The 18099-nt window shown below is 58.0% G+C and overlaps 1 protein-coding gene across 3 annotated transcripts; it reads left to right on the top strand.

Annotated features, from left to right (window-relative positions):
* The first annotated feature begins 1671 nt into the window (after positions 1-1671).
* On the top strand, positions 1672-17824 carry TMEM240 (transmembrane protein 240). Of its 3 annotated transcripts, none has more exons than XM_054175830.1 (4): positions 1672-1953; positions 2258-2364; positions 12297-12505; positions 17419-17824. In XM_054175830.1, exons 1-4 carry the CDS (start codon positions 1897-1899, stop codon positions 17565-17567), a joined length of 522 nt encoding a protein of 173 aa, XP_054031805.1. In that variant the 5' UTR covers positions 1672-1896; the 3' UTR covers positions 17568-17824. The 3 variants fall into 3 exon arrangements, with proteins under 3 accessions (XP_054031805.1, XP_054031806.1, XP_009905099.2); XM_054175831.1 differs by having other exon boundaries at positions 2223-2364; XM_009906797.2 differs by lacking the exon at positions 1672-1953 and having other exon boundaries at positions 2115-2364.
* Positions 17825-18099: the final 275 nt, after the last annotated feature.

Below are 18099 nucleotides of genomic sequence, written 5' to 3'. Positions count from 1 at the left end.
TGGGCACTTATTTTCTTCGATTCCCCCCCCCCAGAAGCTCCTAAATCATTGACTGACCAAATAAGATGGTGAAATAAAACCTTGGGAGAACCTGCAGCATGACCTTTTGCTCAGACCTTAGACCTCAGGTTTGATAGATGGGACAAAGTATGGAGTGGTCATATTTCTGCCACAGAAATGAGTGGATCTCCTCCATCTGCATCACCCCAGCTTTGCCTAGGGGCCAAGTCCAGGGCAGACACTTGGCAGAGGTGGGAGCTGATCCCAGCTCTGAAGCACTGGGCACCCACAGCCTTCCTTGGGTGCCCCTTCAGGATTCTTCCCTGGGATAGAGACCCAGGAGGACCCAAACCAACCTGGGGGAAAGGGCTGGGAGACACCCCCACACACACCCTCGAGGTTCCATCACTCTCAGAGTGGGAAGCAGTTGGCAGAGGGATGGAGGGAGGGAGGTGCTGTGGGAAGTACAGGGGAGCGGCAGAGTTCGGGGCTCCCCATCCCATCCCATCCCATCCCATCCCATCCCATCCCATCCCATCCCGTCCCATCCCAAATTCCACCAGGGGCTGTGCCCGTGTGCCCGCATGCCCCGCCGGTAGCAGGGTGAGCCCGCGGTCCCCCACCGTAGGGTGTGTTGAGGAGGGTCCCGGCAGTGCCCGGAGGATGCAACCCAGGCCCGGTGGTCCCTGCGGGATGTGAGGAGGACGGGGCCGACCCCGAGCGGGAGGAAGGAAGGGAGGAAGGGCGGGGTGAGGATGGCGTGTGGGACTCGAAACGCGGCCAAACGCCGCTGCCGGGGCTTCGCTCGGGAAAAGCGTGCGGCGGCCGCCGGGCAGGGGGAGCCCCGCAAGGGCAGGTCCCGCAGAGCCGCCGCCGCCGCCGCCGCCGCCGCCGCTCGCAATGAGCCGCTCCCGGAGCAGCACCTCCCCACGTAGGTAAATGCCCGGGGTGGGGAGGGGGCTCTGCCTGGGCGCATCTCCCCGCTGCATCCCGCAGCCCCCTCCCCTGCCTCCCGTGCACAGCCGGCGGCGCGGAGCCACCCGGGCCCGGGAGGGGCTGGGCCGGGGGCTTGCAGCGCGGAGCCGAGCAGCGGGGACACGCAGCCCCGAGCCCGGGAGGGTTGTTGGGGTTGCGATTTTCCTTGCTTTTTGTTATTTTCCGGGGAGGGCTGGCGGGGGGGGGGGGGGGGGTTGAGAGCGCGAATTGAGGTCTGGACTATTTTTAATTTATTTAATTTTTTTTTGCACCGGTTAGGAAAGGGAGGGAGGAGGATTTTGGGGAGGGTCGAGGGAAAGGATGCAATGAGGCTCCCCCGGACTGGGTGATTTTTTTTGCAGCCTGCCTCCTCCTCCCCCAGCCTTTCCCCCCCCCCTCCCCTCCTCCCCCCACCCCCCCCCGGTTTTGGCTGGCTCGCTTTCCAGTTGCTGCATGAAGGGCTGTGCTTGTGGCTGTGTGTGCCCGGAGACGTGGCGCACCTCCCTCGGCTGCCTGACACCGGGGGGGAAGAGCGAAGGAGTAGGGGGAGGGCAGGAGGCGGGGGGGGGTGGGGGGTGGGGGGAGGGGGGGCACGGAGGAAAAAGGAGATCTTAAAAAAAAAAAAAAAAAAAAATTGTGCTTTTTTTTTTTTTTTTTTTTAAAAAAAAAAACCCTGTCCTAGAATAATACAAAATTGAAAGGGGCAGGGCTCGGGAGCCCGAGGCGCCCCCGGCACGGGGGAGTGCGTGTGTGGCGTGTGTGTGTGCGGGGGGCCCCCCGCCGCCCCCCGCCGCACCGCACCGCAGCGTGCGGGCGCCGAGCGCGATGCGCCCCGCGCTGAGCTCTGCGGAATAGCGCTGCCGCCGCTCGCCGTCCGCGGGCCGGGGGCGGACGGACCCGACCGCTGGCAAGCCCCTCTTGATGTCCATGAATGCAAACACCATGATTTTCATGATCCTGGGCGCCTCTATCGTTATGGTAAGAGATTTTTTTGCTTATTTCCCTCCCCTCCATTCCACCTCTCCCCTCCTCCCTCCCTCCCCTCCCTCCCTCTTACCACCGCCGCCGCCACCACCACCTCCCGGCACCGTCCCTCAGCCCGTGCCCCTCCGTGTGTCTGTCGGGGGGGGGTGTGTGCGTGTGCATGTGTGCCTGTCTGCCCCACCGCGCACCACAGAGTCTTTTCTTGATGACTGCTTCGGTCTCTGGCAATCAAACTAGAGTCAATGTTTTATTCCATCATCCAGAGTTGACCAGATGCCTTGGTTGTGGGCTCTTACAGGCAATAGCTTGCTTGATGGACATGAATGCGTTGTTGGACAGATTTCACAATTACATCCTACCACATCTCAGAGGGGAGGACCGAGTTTGTCACTGCAACTGTGGAAGGTAAGTTACCTGCAGATCTGTCGTTCCCCCACCCCCACCCCCTCCAACCCTTCCCAGCCCCTTCCCACCAGCTGGGTGCTGCCGGCCGGGCTACCATGTTGGCATTCCTGCTGTGTCTCACCTTCCTCAGCAGCTCCTGCATGGTCACAGGGTGGGTGGAGGGGGGGTGTGTGTCTGTCTGTGTGGGTGAGTGGGGTTTGTTTCTCTGGGAGAAGAGTTTTCTGTGGGTCTGGAAGTCCATTTTCCTTTGTGTGCATCTCTGTGGCTGGGCACCAGTGAGCCCTGGCAAAGTGAGGAACTTTGATTGAGACACTTGTCACGGTGCCTCTGTTTGTCACTGCTGGTCCCCAGGGTGTTTGTGGTCTGGGTGTTGCAGTTGATGCTTCTGTGGCTTGCACTGGAGGCGGTTTGGAGAGCCCAGAGGATCCGTGTCCAGCAAGGAGCGTTGCTGCCTAGGACAGTGTCACTTTGAGGCTTTGTGGTCCTTGATCAGCTGTTAATTCTCCTTCGGCTTTTCTCCTGAGAGTTGTGGTGGTGCTGCTGGACAGGGCTCGCTGAGGGAGCAGGGCTGTGCTTTTGGGGGAGCGTTTAGCAGGCTGAGAGCGTCGGGGTGCGGGTCCTGTGCCAGGAGCAATGCCTTTGCTGTGCACAAGTTTATGACTGCACCTCTCTCCGGGGCCGTTTGGCAAAGCTGAATTCTCCCCGGCGGCGTCGTGCTGCTCGTGTCGCGAGTAAGTGCTTGGCTGCTCTCTGTGTCAGAGCCTGGGGACTGACTGCTGGCGAGCTGAGCTTCACTCTTCTCCATAGGAATGTTGTCGATGATCCTTATCCTGCTCTCCTAGAGGCCTCATTTCCCCTCCCATGCCTGGTTACTCAGTGCCTGCTGGAGAGTTTCTTGTCTAGGGGAGGTGGGAAAAAGCAGCAGGAGGCTGTGCCAGCCAAAGGACGTGCTGGGGGAGCCCTCCTCTGCCACATCCAACATTTGTATTGGGCTTTGCTCCCCTTTGAGCTGCCTCTGGAGCCAGCTGCATCCTGCCTCCCAGGCATCACATCCCTCTGGTGTCCCTGGTGTGGAAGCTGAGCTGGGCAGGAGCAGAGCTTCTTGAAGGGAAACCGCTTTGCCCTTCCACTGCTTCACCCGCCGAAGGTGAGCGCTACCTTCCTCCCCACGGGTGCCCCTCTCACTCCCGTGGCAGAACAGCAAAGAAAGCACAAGCAGCACCTCCAGGACTTAATGCAGCCAGGCCCTGAGTGATCCAGACCCTAACCACCTGGCTCCTTGGGCACCTCTGGGTTAAGGTCAATTGTGAAGCCTGTGGACAGAACTGGCCAGAGTGTCTTTGACTTCTTTTGGCAGGGATTGGTTTTCTCTTAGGTTTTTGTGTTTGGGGGGTTATTTTTTGAGCCTTCTGGATGCTTTTCACTAGTTTAGGAGTTTGTCTTTGCCTCTTCAACCAGCTTTTCTTTGGAGCTGTCACAGCTGTGCCTCAGTGGTGGTGAAAACTGGCTGCTGGTAACAGACTTTAACGTTATCTGGAGTGACTGAGGAGTGTCAGGTCTCGCTGGTGCTGTTGAGAGTGTCCCTTCTGCCCAAGTCTGGGAAGGTGGCAGGGGCACTGCTCTGACTGTGTGTCTGCAGAGATGCTGTGGAGGCAGATAAATTAGCCATGGCACTCTCCCCAGACGTGGCTGGGTCATTTCTTAGAAAGAGCACAGAGCAGCTTGAAAACTGTCAGGCATGGGGCTGAGAGGAGGCAAAAAGCAGAAGCTTGCCACTTGCCCTAGGTCTGTAGAAGCAATGGCTCCTGCCAACAGCAACAGCACACCAGGCTCCACACCTGGGCAGGGGCTCTTGCTGTGCACAGGTTTGGGTTTCAGCACATCCATGCTCTGAGGTAGGAGATGCTTGCCCAAAGCATCCCTTCTGCGACTTTGTGTGGCCTCATGCTGAGGCTTGGTCTGTGAGCCTCACCTGAGCCTGATCTGCTGCCCAGGTGCTTTGAGTTGTCTGATTTAAAAGGCCAGGTGGTGCTGATCCTGCCTTCTCCTTGTCAGCTCTCCAGGTGCTCTGAGCACCAAAGGCCTGTGCTCAGAGCACGAGCCATAAACCACCCTGCCTTCCAGGGGGCACAGATACATCCTGGAGGGTGTTGTGAGCCGTGGTACCAGGGATTGCTAATGGACTCTGAGTTTGCCAGTGACCAAAGGGAGTCCTTGGAGGAGGGGACTGGCTGCAGCTCCAAGTGTTGCAGTCAGGAACAGGGATAATTAGTAGATGTTGCAGAAAGGGAAGGAGGAACTGGGCTGCATGGAGGCTGATGTGCACTGGGCTGAGCTGCTGCGATGGCTTTCCCCTCCTGCCCCAGCCCAGGCTGCAGTGCTGCTCACACCAACTGATTCATCTGGAAATGTCTTCCTTCCACTCTTCTGTCCTGGTTGTATCCTTCCTCCGTGGACCTTAGAGTGGACTTCATCCCCAGGAGTGATCTACCCTGGCTAAGCAGCCTGGGCTGGACTGTGAGTACCTGGCCTTGGGCAGCCAGCACAGGGCTCTCCAGAAGGGACCTGCCCTGAGCTTGTGGCACTGTGAGGGGCTGGGAACTGCTGCTTTGCTGGGGTGGCTCTGGACAACAAGGGTTGACCCTCTGTGTGTGTGTGTATGTGTCAGGTGCCAGCTGAATCCAGGTCTCCCAGGGGGTTTAGGGCTCTGTGTTTTGCCTCTATGTCCCCCCCTCATCTCTGCAAGGCTCTAAGGAAAAAGTCCAGACTTCAGCCCTTGGCTGCCTTTGCTGCTCCTTGATTTTTAGAGTGCCCTTCCCAGTCAGAAGACTGGGGACAGCCCTGGGTCCCTCAGCAGGAGGGACCAAAGGCATCTGCAGCCCACATCTCCTCTCCCTAGGCAGTGGGGTGGGGACCTTACTGTGTTTCCAGCTCCCTCTCCTCACTCCTGTCCACACTTTCTGCTCCCTGAGGAGGGACAGCTGGGACATGGTGAGTCCATCCAGTGCTGGTCTCTGGTGGGAGGCTGGCAGGCACCAGTATGAGCCAGGGGTGCCCCAGGCTCATGCTGACTGTCCCATGCTGGTTGCTTGTTCTGACTGTCTCCTCAAAGAGCTCTCTGGGTTGCATGGAGGCTGTGCCCCTCATGGGCAGTGATGTATCTTTCCCTGGATTCTGGCTGTTCTCCACTCCGTGGGGGACTGAGCCTTGTGAGGAGGTCCCAGGACAAGCCGAGGGGAGTGCTGGATGCTGACACCCTGCCCACTTCTTCCTGAGATGCCCTCTGCCAATCCTTGTCTCGTAGAGAGGACCTCCTTTCCTGCAGCTGGGGACCTGCCTTTGGTCTGTCCCCACGTTCCTGAGCAGCTGGAGTGCCAGCAGTGATGTGGAGAGTCTCTGGCAACAAGGCATTTGGGGAGAAAAACCAGCCCCACCTAAACACTGGGCCCCTGGCCCCCTCACCAAGCACATCTGTGTGGGGCCAGGGCCGCTGGGGCTGCTGGAGCCTGAGGCTGGCACTTGTCACTTCGTGCCAGGAGCAAGGGAGCAATGTGTTGAGGCAGGAGTGACCTCGCTGTGCCGAGCCCTGGCAGGTGGTTTTCAGGTCTGTGACGTGAGAAGGGAGCAGTGGCCTCCAGGAGCACTGAGAGGATGCTTTGTGGAGGCTGTGCAGAGCTTGTGGTGACTGCCTGTGGCTGCAGGGGCTGTCCCCAGGGCTGGCTGCGTGGTGATGGTCTGGAGTGGCAGATGCAAGCTGCCCTTCCCTCCCTCCCCGTGCAAAGAGGAGGGTGGGCAAGGCTGGTGTGTGTTCGTGGTCTCTTCAGTGGCACTGCCCACCAGGGCTCTCTCCTCAGTCTGAGTGAGCTTGGGCTGGGCAATGCCTTCACCAGGGCTGCAGCCCCGAGCTGGGCAGTGCTCTGGGTGGCAGCAGATATGTGGTGGGGTGGAGCTGTGAGGATGGGCTGATGCTTTCCCCCTGGGCAGCAGTAGAGCCCAGGGGGGGAAAAGCTGCCAGAACCCTTGAGGTCAGCCCCAATGCATCCACAGCTGCTTGGGGAGAAGAGTCCTGCCAGCTGCTTGGGAAGAGAAGCTGGTGTAGGAATGGTGCATGGGGTGAGAACATCAGCAGAGAGCCAGGGCTGGCCCTGGCACCTGGTGCTGCTACTGAGCCTGCACAGACACGCCTGGTGTGACAGGGACTGTTCCTCTCTCAACATCTGCTTGCTTGCTGGAGGAGGAAGGGGTGACAGCCACATTTACACTCCTGCTGGCTCCTGTTGATGCCATGCAGAGATGTGCCCGCTGGAGCAGATCCCTGGGGGAGCTTGGCACTCTCTGTCCTCAGCATGTGGAGATCTCCAGGCTGTCCAAATCACTGCGCTGGGGCCAGACAGCCCACCCCCTCTGCTCCTACCTCCTCCTTGGGATCTGCCTGTTCCCAGGAGAGAGCAGGGCTGGGGAGGACTGCAGAGGTGTAGCACTGCCCCAGTCCAGATCTCTGTCCCAGCCAGTAAAGGGTCCTCTGTGGAAGCAGAGAGCTGGCAGCAGATCAGGAGCTGGGTGATGTCATGCAAAGGAAAAACACCAAAGGGCGTCCGTGGAGGCAGGGTGAGTTGGAGAGAACAGATGACACCTGCATGGAGCAAGGACCCTTCAAGACAGCCTGGGGGGCTTCAAAGCTCCCTCTCTGGGAGAGGACAGGGACCTCAGGAGCTCTGGCACGTGCTTTCCTTGCCACTGACCTTCTGAGTGACCTTGGCTGAGTCTTTCCCTGCCAGGCAAAGTGTCTCCCCGTGAGAGGGATTAGGAAGGACCAGAGGAGCCTCAGCCTCCCCTGCAGCTGGGCTGGAGGCCTGCCCAGCCCTAGGGTCAGCTCTTCCTGAGGGGTACTTCAGCCCTGCTCTCACCAGTCTCTAATCTAGGAGGGAAAACCTCCAGGCAAGGCTGTGCAGGACCTCTCCTGAGCAACTGGTGTGGGTGCAGAGCAAGGGGCTGCTCCCCAGGAGAGTGGCTGGGCACAGGGTGAGGACGTGTGAGGTGGCTGCTGGCTGGGGCTGTGCCCCAGGGTTACTGGTGCTGAGCAAGGGGGTGGGTGGGGGGTGCTGGAGCAGCCCTGGCTTGTGGCACTGTGGGTTCCAATAATGCTGCTCACCAGGTTCTGCCCACGAGGGGCCAAGTGCTGCCCTCCACACTCAGAGGAGGCACAGGCCAACGTTTGTCCCAGGACAGCAGCACTGCCATCAGGAGTGCACAGAGCTGCTCCTTCCCCAGGAAGAGCTCTCAAACCTCTCTGCCCTCAGTTCCTCTTGCATGGGCTGGGTGTGCTCACAGCCTGGTGCTGGGGACCAGCAGCCCTTCCTGGGGCTTCTAGTTGCTGCCAGTGTGGAAGGTCCCAGGGAGAGGTTTTCAACCGTGCAGTGGAGCCATCCACACTGCTCTGCAGGCTTGGCTTTGCTGACAGTGGCTCTGAGAGGCACTGGGCTGTGTGGCATGTCTGGGGAGAGGCTGCAAGGTCAGAGGGGTGCAGAACAGGGAGGGATACAGAACAGGGAGGGATGCAGGCCAGCCCCTGTGCAGGACATGCCTCGGGGCTGGCCAGCAAGGCAGGATGAACCACGTCGTCCCCCCCCAGCCCCAGCTGGAGATGGGGGATGGCACAGCACAGGCAGGTAGTGGCAGCTGCAAGGTGAGCATGGGAGCCGTGACACATCTGACACCTGCCCAGGAGGGAGCCAGAGCATCGTCTGCCGACATCACCGGCGGAGGGGGGAGCTGGGAAGCGTGGAGGCAGTGCCGGGCTCGGTGTGCCGCACACGGCAGCTCGGTGGTGCTCTCGGAACGGCTCCCGGGCTGTGCTGTGGCTGCAGCAGGAGGCACACACGCAAGGTCACTGCAAGGGACAATAGCGCTTCGGGCAGCTCCCTGGTGAACCTTCCCCAGGCTCTGCTCCAGCCTGCTCCGTGCCTGGCCTCGGGAGGGAGGAGAAGCCTTCGCCCCTTGGCTGGGGAAGGGGACAGGGATGCTGCGGCTCAAGCACGCAGACGCCGTGCTGCCCTTGGCCAGCGGCTTCTGCCTCTCACCTGAGCCTGGCGCCGGCTGGCTGGGGAGGGAGCAGCAGCTCCAGTCCCTCACCTGCTTCAGGGGAACAGCTGCTGGTGCTCGGCAGACCCTCCCCTGCTTTCCAGGCTGCTTCTGGCCTGAGGATGTGTTTACATTTCTTTTCCTACGGCTGCATCAGCTTCCCGTGGAAGCTGCAGCACATCCAGGGTGGGCTTGGCTGGCAGGGGTGGCACAGGAAGGGAGCTGATGCCTGGCTAACCTAGCAGGAGTAAATGGGCCTGGATCTGTTGTGACAGTTGCTACCAGCTTGAGCTCCCCAGGAACTGGCCCTCAGGTTGTTGGAGACATCTTTTTGTCTCTTGTAAAGGAACATGGTGAGGACGTGGGGCTGCCTTTTGAGGACCACATGTCCCTTATGACAGCTCTCACAGCTTGAGGGTGCTGCAAACCTGAGGCCTCACACCCGCTCTGACTGCTGGCTGAGGTCATGCAAGGCTGAAGGAGAGCCTCTCCTCTTCTCAGAGGTCTTTGCTGGCTGAAACAGGCACTGGCTGGAGGCTCCTGTCGGCTCTTGGGCAGCCAAGGTGCTGAACACAAGGTCTGACAAAAGCATTTGCTCTGAGGAGCTGCCCTGCCAGACCCTGGGCTCCAGCACCAGCTGCCCTCCCTGGCCCTGCTGGGGAGCTGCTGGTGGCTTGCTGTGCCCACATTATGCCCAGCTTAGAGGTGATAGATTCCCTCACTGGAGCCATCCAGGCCTTCAAGATGCTGCCCAGCCCAGGGATGACCAGAGGAAGCTGGGAGTGCTGGAGGAGATCCCACTGCAATGTGCAGAGTCAGCCTGCACTGAGGAGAGGGACAAGGCAGGGAGGAGGTGACTGTGTCCCTTCCCTCCATGCCCTGCAAACAGAGAAGAGGAGCTGTGAAGGAAGCAGTGTGGGAGGGGAAAAAAACCTCTCTTGTGAAGCACCTGAGCAGCAGTAGCCAGCAGGAGCATGGCTAGGAAGGGCTTCCCACCCCACCTGTGCCATGGCAGCAGGTCCTGCAGCAGCCCTGGGAGCCTTGGGCTGCTGGGAGCCTCTGGTGCAGGTGGCCTCCATTAAGTCAGTGCTGAGATTAGGACTGTTTTCAGGAGGTGCCTTTGAGTGGAGCTTTATTTGTGTAAATATTTGGACGTTTCTCAGGGATGATTATGGAGCAACCTGCACCTCATGCATATTCAGAGGCCTCCGGGGATTGCCTCCTCTCCTGCATGTGGGAGCAGGGCCGGGGCCGTGGCTGTGCGAGGGGCGGGAGGGGAGGTGCTGCAGGTGGGGGTGGGCAGTGCTGGGGGAGAGCCATGCAGCTGTGCCCTGGCCCGCGGCTGGCAGCCCTGGTGAGGTGTTTGAGCTGCAGTGCCAGGGCTCTTGTGGTGAGCAGAGCTGGCAGGGCAGACCTGACCCCGGGGTCTGCCCATTCCTGGGCTCCCTGGCAGTGGTGGCAGCACCTGCCCGAGCGGTGCCTGCCTCTTGGTGGGGCAGTGGGAGGAGGCAGGATGGCTGAGCGCGGAGCCCGGGCAGCCTCAGGGCTCCTGGGTGCTCTCGGGGAAGGTTGAGAGCCCCGGACGGCAGATGCAGAGGCTCCAGAGCAGCTTGCTTCCAGTTTTGCTCTGCGTGCTGCATCTCCTGTCATCTGGGATCCTCCTATCCCACATGCTCAGCTTGGCACAGCTGCTCCCCCCGCTCCAGCCCCCGCAGACCTGCCTTTTGTTTTCTCCTCTCACCTCCCTCGCTCCACCCCTGCCATTTCCCTGCTTTTCCCAGGTTACTCAGGGGCTTCCCAGCAGCTCAGCATCAGCCCGGGCTTGGTCCCCATCGCGTCATCCCACAAGTGAACTCGGCTGCCCTGCTGGCACAAGGCTTGGAGCCAGCCTCTCCAGAACCCCTGAGGGAGACAGAAGGCTCTGAAAGCTCCAGAGTCCATGTTTTGAGTCCATGCTGGATGCAGCCTGTGGCACAGCTCCCTCCCTGCTGCATGTCCCTGTGCCTGGTGGAAAGCAGGACATCTGCTGCACTGTTTGGGGCCAGCACTAAGCTCATGGCTTTGTTTTTCTTGGAGGCTGGCTCCAACCCAAGGTCAAGGCCAGCTGATGAGTGCTGGGATGAGAAGGGAGGCAGGCTGAGGGGTGCTGGTAGGTCCTGCACCCAGCAGGGTCAGGCTGGGAGACCTTCCTGAGGTGGAGAGCTGCAGGAGGGAGCGGTGAGACCCAGCTACAGCTGCTGTTTACCCTCCACAGCATTCAGGGCACGAAGGGAAAAGTGCTGGATGCTGCTGCACTGAGAGAGCTTTCTTGCTGCCTGCTCCAGGCAGTGTTTGCTGCCTGCTCCTTGGGGAGAATGAGGGAGACCTTGCATCCCAAACCACCCCCAGTCATGCAGGAGTGGAACCAGTGAGCTGCACCAGGGCAGGATTAAGTTGGATATTAGAAGAAACTTCTTCCCTGAAAGGGTTCTCAAGCTCTGGAAGAGGCTCCCCAGGGAGGCCTTTGAATCCCTGTCCCTGGAGGTGTTTAAAAAAGGCAGAGATGTGTTGCTGAGGGACATGGCTTAGCAGCAGCCTTGGTACAGTTAGAGAATGCTTGGGCTCCATCACCTTTGAGGTCTTTTCCAACCAAATGATTCCATGATTCTAAGCTGAGATGGTCTTGGGGCTTACACAGCTGTTCCAGGAGTGCTGACACCACAGGGGCTGCCTGAGGATGAATTCCAGCCCTTCCTCCATGACTGTAGCCATGCTCTGCCCTAGTGTGAGAGAGACAGTGCTCACTGGGCTCTGAGAGGTGGGACATGAAGCCAAGGAGCACACCTGAGGAGAAGAGCTGTGAGCAGCCCCACGTTTGGCTCCTGGCAGGCAGTGTGCACCAGCTGCAGGGCCACAGCTGCCCTCTCCCAGCCTCTGTGCTCACAGCAGCAAAGGCTTCCTGACCTCTGCCTGCCAGCATCCACACAGCAGAGCCCTTTCCATCCCTGGGGGGGAGACCACTCCAAGCCCCTGCTGTCCTTCAGATTATCTTCCATGTTACAGATGATGAACTTGGGCACAGAGAGCCTGTGTCAGGAATGAGACATGAGCTCCAGGCAGGGCTTCAGCTCTCTGCACTTTCCCAGCTCACTCTGGAGAAGAGGAGGCTCAGGGAAGACCTTCTTGCTCTCTACAACCACCTGAAGGGAGGTTGGAGCCAGGTGGGGGTTGGTCTCTTCTCCTAGGCACCCAGCACCAGAACAAGAGGACACAGTCTCAAGCTGTGCCAGGGGAGGTTTAGGCTGGAGGTGAGGAGAAAGTTCTTCCCAGAAAGAGAGATTGGCCATTGGGATGTGCTGCCCAGGGAGGTGGTGGAGTCCCCATGCCTGGAGGTGTTCAAGAGGGGCTTGGATGTGGCACTTGGAGCCATGGTTTAGCTGTCAGGAGGTGTTGGGTGACAGCTTGGACTTGATGAGCTCTGAGGTTTTTCCCAACCTTATTGATTCTGTGATTCTCTGCCAATTCCTCTGCTGACAGGAGCACCAAAAGCCAGGACAGCACTTCTGCTCCTAGGGATGTGGGGAGAAACTTGAAGGAACAGGCTGCCCAGGGAGGCTGTGGATGCTCCCTCCCTGGAGGTGTTCAGTGCCAGGCTGGATGAGACCTTGAGCAGCCTGGGCTGGTGGGAGGTGTCCCTGCCCGTGGCAGGGGGGCTTGGAACTGGCTGATCCTTAAGGTCTCTTCCAGCCTAAACCATTCCATGAATGGTGTTAAAGCAGCCCCTGGCCACAAGAGCAGGAGCTGGATGCTCAAACCCTCTCCCCTGTGCTTCCCCAGTGATGCTTTCCCTCTCTCTCTCTGCCCCACAACAGGCACCACGTCCACTACGTTATCCCGTACGATGGGGACCAGTCAGTGGTGGACTCCTCAGAGAATTACTTTGTGACTGACAATGTCACCAAGCAGGAGATTGATCTGATGCTGGGACTTTTGCTGGGCTTTTGTATAAGCTGGTTTCTGGTGTGGATGGATGGGGTCCTCCACTACGCAGTGCGAGCCTGGAGAACCAGCCGACGGTATGGTAAGTGCAGCCCCCCCGGGCTCCCCCTGCTCCCTCACCCCCTTGTCCTCTCAGGCTGGTGGAGAGGGAGGAGGTCAGCAGCTGGTGAGGGGTCTGCAGCACAGCCCTGTGAGGAGCAGCTGAGGGAGCTGGGGGTGTTTAGCCTGCAGAAGAGGAGGCTCAGGGGAGACCTTCTTGCTCTCCACAACTCCCTGAAGGGAGGTTGTAGCCAGGTGGGGGTTGGTCTCTGCTCACAGGCGACCAGAGCAAGAGGACACAGCCTCAAGCTGTGCCAGGGGGAAGTTTAGGCTTGATCTGAGAAAGAAGCTCTTCCCAGAGAGAGAGATTGGCCATTGGGATGTGCTGCCCAGGGAGCTGGTGGAGTCAGCATCCCTGGAGGTGTTTAAGAGGAGCCTGGATGATGCACGTGGTGCCATGGTCTGGTTGATCAGTTAGGGTTGGGTGATCAGTTGGGCTTGATCTTGGAGGTCTTTTCCAACCTGGCTGATTCTGTAACAGCCTTCAAGTGCTTGTTCCACGTGGATTTGGCACAGATCTGCCCAGCCACGTGGATGTGGCACTTGGGGACGTGGGTTAGCGGCGGTAGGTTGATGGTTGGACTCGGCTCTTAGAGGACTTTTCCAACCAAAACAAGCCTCTGAGTCTATCCCAGCCCTCTTCAGAGAAGCAGGGATGTTGAGGTGGAGATAATCAGCTGAGGATGCCACCTCCAGGGCTGTGCTGGTGCAAAGTGGAGGGGGAAGGGGGGGTGATGGAAATCAACATGCTTACCCGTGGGCAGGCTGGCAGATGGTGGCTGTGTGTCTGCACATGTGGGCAGCAGGTTGTTGGGTGTTTTTTTTTCCAGGCCAGACAAAACTTCCCTGAAATCTGGATTTTTCCATGCATAGAATTGGCAGCAGCCAGGCACAGGCCTGAGGAGAGCAACCCCTTGGTGCTTGTGCCAGCGTGTGGCACGGTGATGGCAACGACAGACAGCTCTCTGTGGGGGCAGGGATGCAGCACCTGAGGGTTCCCCATCCTCATTGCTGCTCCAGATGTTTCCCCATCCTTGTTGCAGTGCCAGATGTGTCAAGTGGGTTTGTTTTCTGCAGTAGTGGCTGCTGGGAGGTGTCCCTGCCCATGGCAGGGGGGTTGGAGCCAGGTGACCCTTAAGGTCCCTTCCAATCCAAACTGTTCTATGAATCTATGACCTCAGCCCTGCAGGGAGGAGTGTTGGCCAGGCCAGCTGGTCCTGGGACCATTTATCTTAGCATCCTGAGCAACTCCCACTCTTTTAGAGGCCCTCTCTGCCTTTCTTTTTCTCCCTCAGCAGGGACATGCCAAGGACTTTAACTGCTGGAAGGGAAATAAGGACAGGGGGGGGGAAAAAAACCCTATTAAAATAGTGACTGACTTGAAATTCCCAACCAGTGACCCTACACAGCTCAGTCTCTCCAGCTCTGACTGATGGTGGCTGTTGAATCACAGCTCAGAGGAAAAGGAGAGCAAGCAGGAGAAGGATTTCTCTGCAAGCCTGGCAGAAATTGTCATTAGGGAAGTGGACTCTTCTCCTTCTGAAAACTCAGATCAAGAGGATATTAATTTCTCATTACTCTTCCCCAGTCCCCAGCAGCCTGCTGGAGCAGTTTCTGAATCAGGATTCTCTTGAGGCTCTCTTGCAGTCATTTCCCAAGCAGGAGGCTAATTGTCAGAGCTTCCAGTGAGGTTTCAGGTCCTGAGCCAAGCTTGAGGCTGTGACACCTGGTTTGGAGCAGGCCACCTGTGGCTGTGATCTCACCGGGAAGGGCTCCTGAAGTCAGCAGGGCTGGCAAGAGCTCTGCTTGGGTGAGATGCTGTAGTGAGTAGAGCAAGGCTGCTCCTCAGAGCTGCTGCCTCTCACTGTGGAGCTACAGATGTGGTATCCCCATCTCACCTACCCTCTTCTGAGTGGATGCTGCACTGAGCTCTATTTTTAGTAATTAAGGTGAATGCTGCTAATTAATTTAGTCTTTAAGCTGAACAAGCTCTCTCTCTCTCTCTTTCTCTTTCATTTTCCCCCCTCCCTGTGTGTGCTTTTGGACAGAGTTGGGCTTGTTCAGCCTGGAGAAGGCTCCAGGGAGACCTTCTGGTGGCCTTTCAGTGCTTAAAAGGATGACCAGAAAGCTGGGGACAGGCTTTTGAGCAGGTCCTGTCGTGGCAGGACGAGGGGTGATGGTTTGAACTAAAAGAGGGAGACTCAGAATGGAGAGAAGGAAGAAACTTTATGTTAGGGGTGGTGAGAGCCTGCCCAGGTTACCCAGAGAGGTGGTAGGTGCCCCATCCCTGGGAGCATTCCAGGTCAGGCTGTTTGGAGCTCTGAGCAGCCTGCTCTGGTTGCAGGTGTCCCTGCTGACTGCAGGGGGTTGGACTGGGTGAGCTTTAAAGGTCCCTTCCCAGCCAAACCATTCCATGACTCCAAGGCATGAGGAAGGGGCTGGCCAGGGTGCAATATCTCAGCAGGTGAATGCAGAACCACTTCACACCCAGATGCTTCTTCCCTTAGCACCTTTCATGATGCAGAAGACTTGGCCCTGAGACACTTCCTCCTGGTGCCACCTTAGTGCTGTGGCACTGGGGTGGCTGTTCCACAGCTGTGTGCTTGCACACTGGTCCCAGCCCTGTGTCCTCGCAATCAAACCACCCCCACACCCTGGGACCCCTCCTTAGCTAATCTCTAGGTGAGGTTTCCAGTGTGCAGAGGAGGTCTCTTGCCTAGTAGAGGCTTTTGCATGCCTTGAGCTGTCCTCTCCAGCCCTCTGTGTTGTGCTGGCTGTATCTCACTGCAGGGAGGGGGAAAAACCAAGGGGGGGATTCAGAGGAGGGCAAAACCCAAAATGAACCTTGAGCTCTGAGATATTTCCTGTGGCCATGGTGGTCTTAGGTTGAAGGTTGGACTTGGTGACCTTCAAGGTCTGTTGCAACTGAAAAAAAGATGCCATGGTTCTCTTCAATCAAATCAGGGCTGCAGCTCTGGTCATGGAGCAGGCAAGGAGCAGGCAGGCAGGACCCAGCCTCTTTCTTGGCTGGAGAAGGACCTCAGCCAACATTTCCTCCTGCAGGAGGAGGTGATGCCTGTGACTATGAGAGGTCTACTGGTAGGGAATGCAGAGCCCTCCCTGCAATACACCAGCACCACTTAGCAGTGACTCAATGTCACATTGTGGCCTGATCAGCTTAATTTGGGGGCTATTAGAATAACCTATGGCTGCTTCCTGATGGAAGAGATGGCTGAAAATAGAAACTATTCTATAGAAACCCAGACACCAGCTCGTGCTTCCTGGGAGCTGTGGTGCTGGGGAGGGCAGTCACACACCACCTCATGCCAGCTGCAGTGGGAGCATGGGCTCAGCAGGGCTGGAAAAGGACCTCTAAGATCATTGAGCCAAACACCAGCATGGCCACACTGGAACAGGCTGCCCAGGGAGGTGGTGGAGTCACCACCCCTGCAGCTGTTAAAAGGAAAGTGAGGACATGAGGTGGTTTAGTGACCGTGGTGGTGTTGGGTTGATGTTGGACTTGATGGTCTTCAGAGGTCTTTCCCAACCTTCCTGGTTCTGGCTCTGATGGTGGCTGTCTGTTGGTCGTGTTCAGGACAAGTCTGGACAGTTCAGGACAGAACAAGAGGACACAGTCTCAAGCTGTGCCAGGGGATGTTTAGGCTGGAGGTGAGGAGAAAGTTCTTCCCAGAGAGAGTTGTTGGCCATTGGGATGTGCTGCCCAGGGAGGTGGTGGAGTCCCCATCCCTGGAGGTGTTCAAGAGAGGATTAGATGTGGCACTTGGTGCCATGGTTTAGTCAGGAGGTCTGTGGTGACAGCTTGGACTTGATGATCCTTGAGGTCTCTTCCAACCTTGGTGATTCTGTGAGGGCAGGAGGCAGGGATGTGGCTACAGCCAAGCCATGAAGTCTGTCTGCTCTGGAGGGGAAGCCTCATGGGTGGCCTTGCCAAGGTCATAGCTAGCAGCTGGTTTCTGTGGGGCAGGGCTAGGCAAGGCAGAACTTGGGGCTCACCATTCCCCTATGATCATAGAGTCATAGAAGTGGTAGGGTTGGAAGGGACCCATTGGAGTGGGCTGCCTGGGAGGTGGTGGAGTCCCCATCACTGGAGGTGTTTAGGAGGAGACTGGATGGGGTGCTTGGTGTCATGGTTTAGTTGATCAGATGGTGTTGGATGATAGGTTGGACTTGATGATCTCGAAGGTCTCTTCCAACCTGGTCTGGTCTATTCTAGGATCACCCACCCTTCACTCTCTGGGGCTGCCATCTCCTCTCAGAGTAGTTCTCAGCTATTTGCCCCTGGCTGCCAAGGGACAATTTGCAGCTGCATTGTAGGAGCTGCTCCTTTGTTTGAGGGATGTGTGCCCCCCAGCAGCAGGCTGTGCCCAGACTGGCACATCCCACTGGCACTTGTTGCTGGGGGAAGTGCTGCAGAGGAACAGGAGCAACCACTGCATAAACTGAAGCTCCACACTTCATCTTCTGAGTGACTGAAGGCAGAGAATCAGAGAATTGTCAGGGCTGGAAGGGATCTCAAGGATCAGCCAGTTCCAAGGCCCCTGGCATGGGCACATTAGAGCAGGTTGCTCACAGCTACATCCAGCCTGGCCTTCAACAGCTCCAGGGATGAGGTTTCCACCACCTCCCTGGGCAACCTGTGCCAGGCTCTCACCACCCTCACGGGGAACAACTTCTTCCTGGCATCCAATCTCAATCTCCCCATTCCTAGTGGTTTTTTGTCCACCCCCCCCCCAGTCCTATCCCTCCCTGACACCCTCTAAAGTCCCTCCCCAGCTTTCTTGGAGCCCCCTGCAGATCCTGGAAGGCCACCACTGGGTCTCCTTGGAGCCTTCCTAACATCCAACCTCACCTCCCTTCTCCTTTCTGCCTTTGCAGACAATTCCTGGTCTTGGATCCCCAAGTTCTGTAACTTGAAGGAGTTCAGGAAGCGTCACCCCCGGCAGTACGAGGAGGCCACCGGCAACATGGTGCACATCAAACAGAAGCTGTACCACAACGGCCACCCCAGCCCACGGCACCTCTGAGGAATGCCCTCCCCCTCCAGAGACTGCAGTGAGCTTTTAAACCCAGGACTCTGCTCTGCTCTGCTCCCAGGGGAACAGCTGCTGGTTTGCTCCTCCGCGGGAGCCGGCCGAGGACAGCGCTTTCCTCCACCCACCCTGTGCGTGGCCCTGGGGCACACCACGAGGCACAACTCGGCCAGTCCTGGATGCTAGGCAGCCAAGACATTGCACTGTGGTCCACATTTTATTGTCAGACTCGTGTATATATGTAAAAAACAACAACCAACCCCAACAACCAACCAACCAACCCCCCAGCCCCAGCCCCAGTCAAACAAAAAACAAACATCAAAAGAGAAAAGAGATTCGCAGCATCCTTCCAACCCCTCCCTCCTCCTGGCATTCACAGCTGTCCTGCACATCCAGCTGCCCTCCAGGGAGTGCTGGCCAAGGGGATGGAAGTGGGACACCAGCAAGAAGATGCAGGATTTCTCACCCAGGAGCTCGAGTTCCCCCCCTCCCCCCTACCTCCTCCATCCATTTCTTGGGTCCTGGG

This window comes from Dryobates pubescens, chromosome 33, assembly GCF_014839835.1.
Source record: "Dryobates pubescens isolate bDryPub1 chromosome 33, bDryPub1.pri, whole genome shotgun sequence".
Classification (NCBI taxonomy): Eukaryota; Metazoa; Chordata; class Aves; order Piciformes; family Picidae; genus Dryobates; species Dryobates pubescens.
Note: the sequence above shows the minus strand (reverse complement) of the source record. Positions and strands in the feature narration are given on the sequence as shown.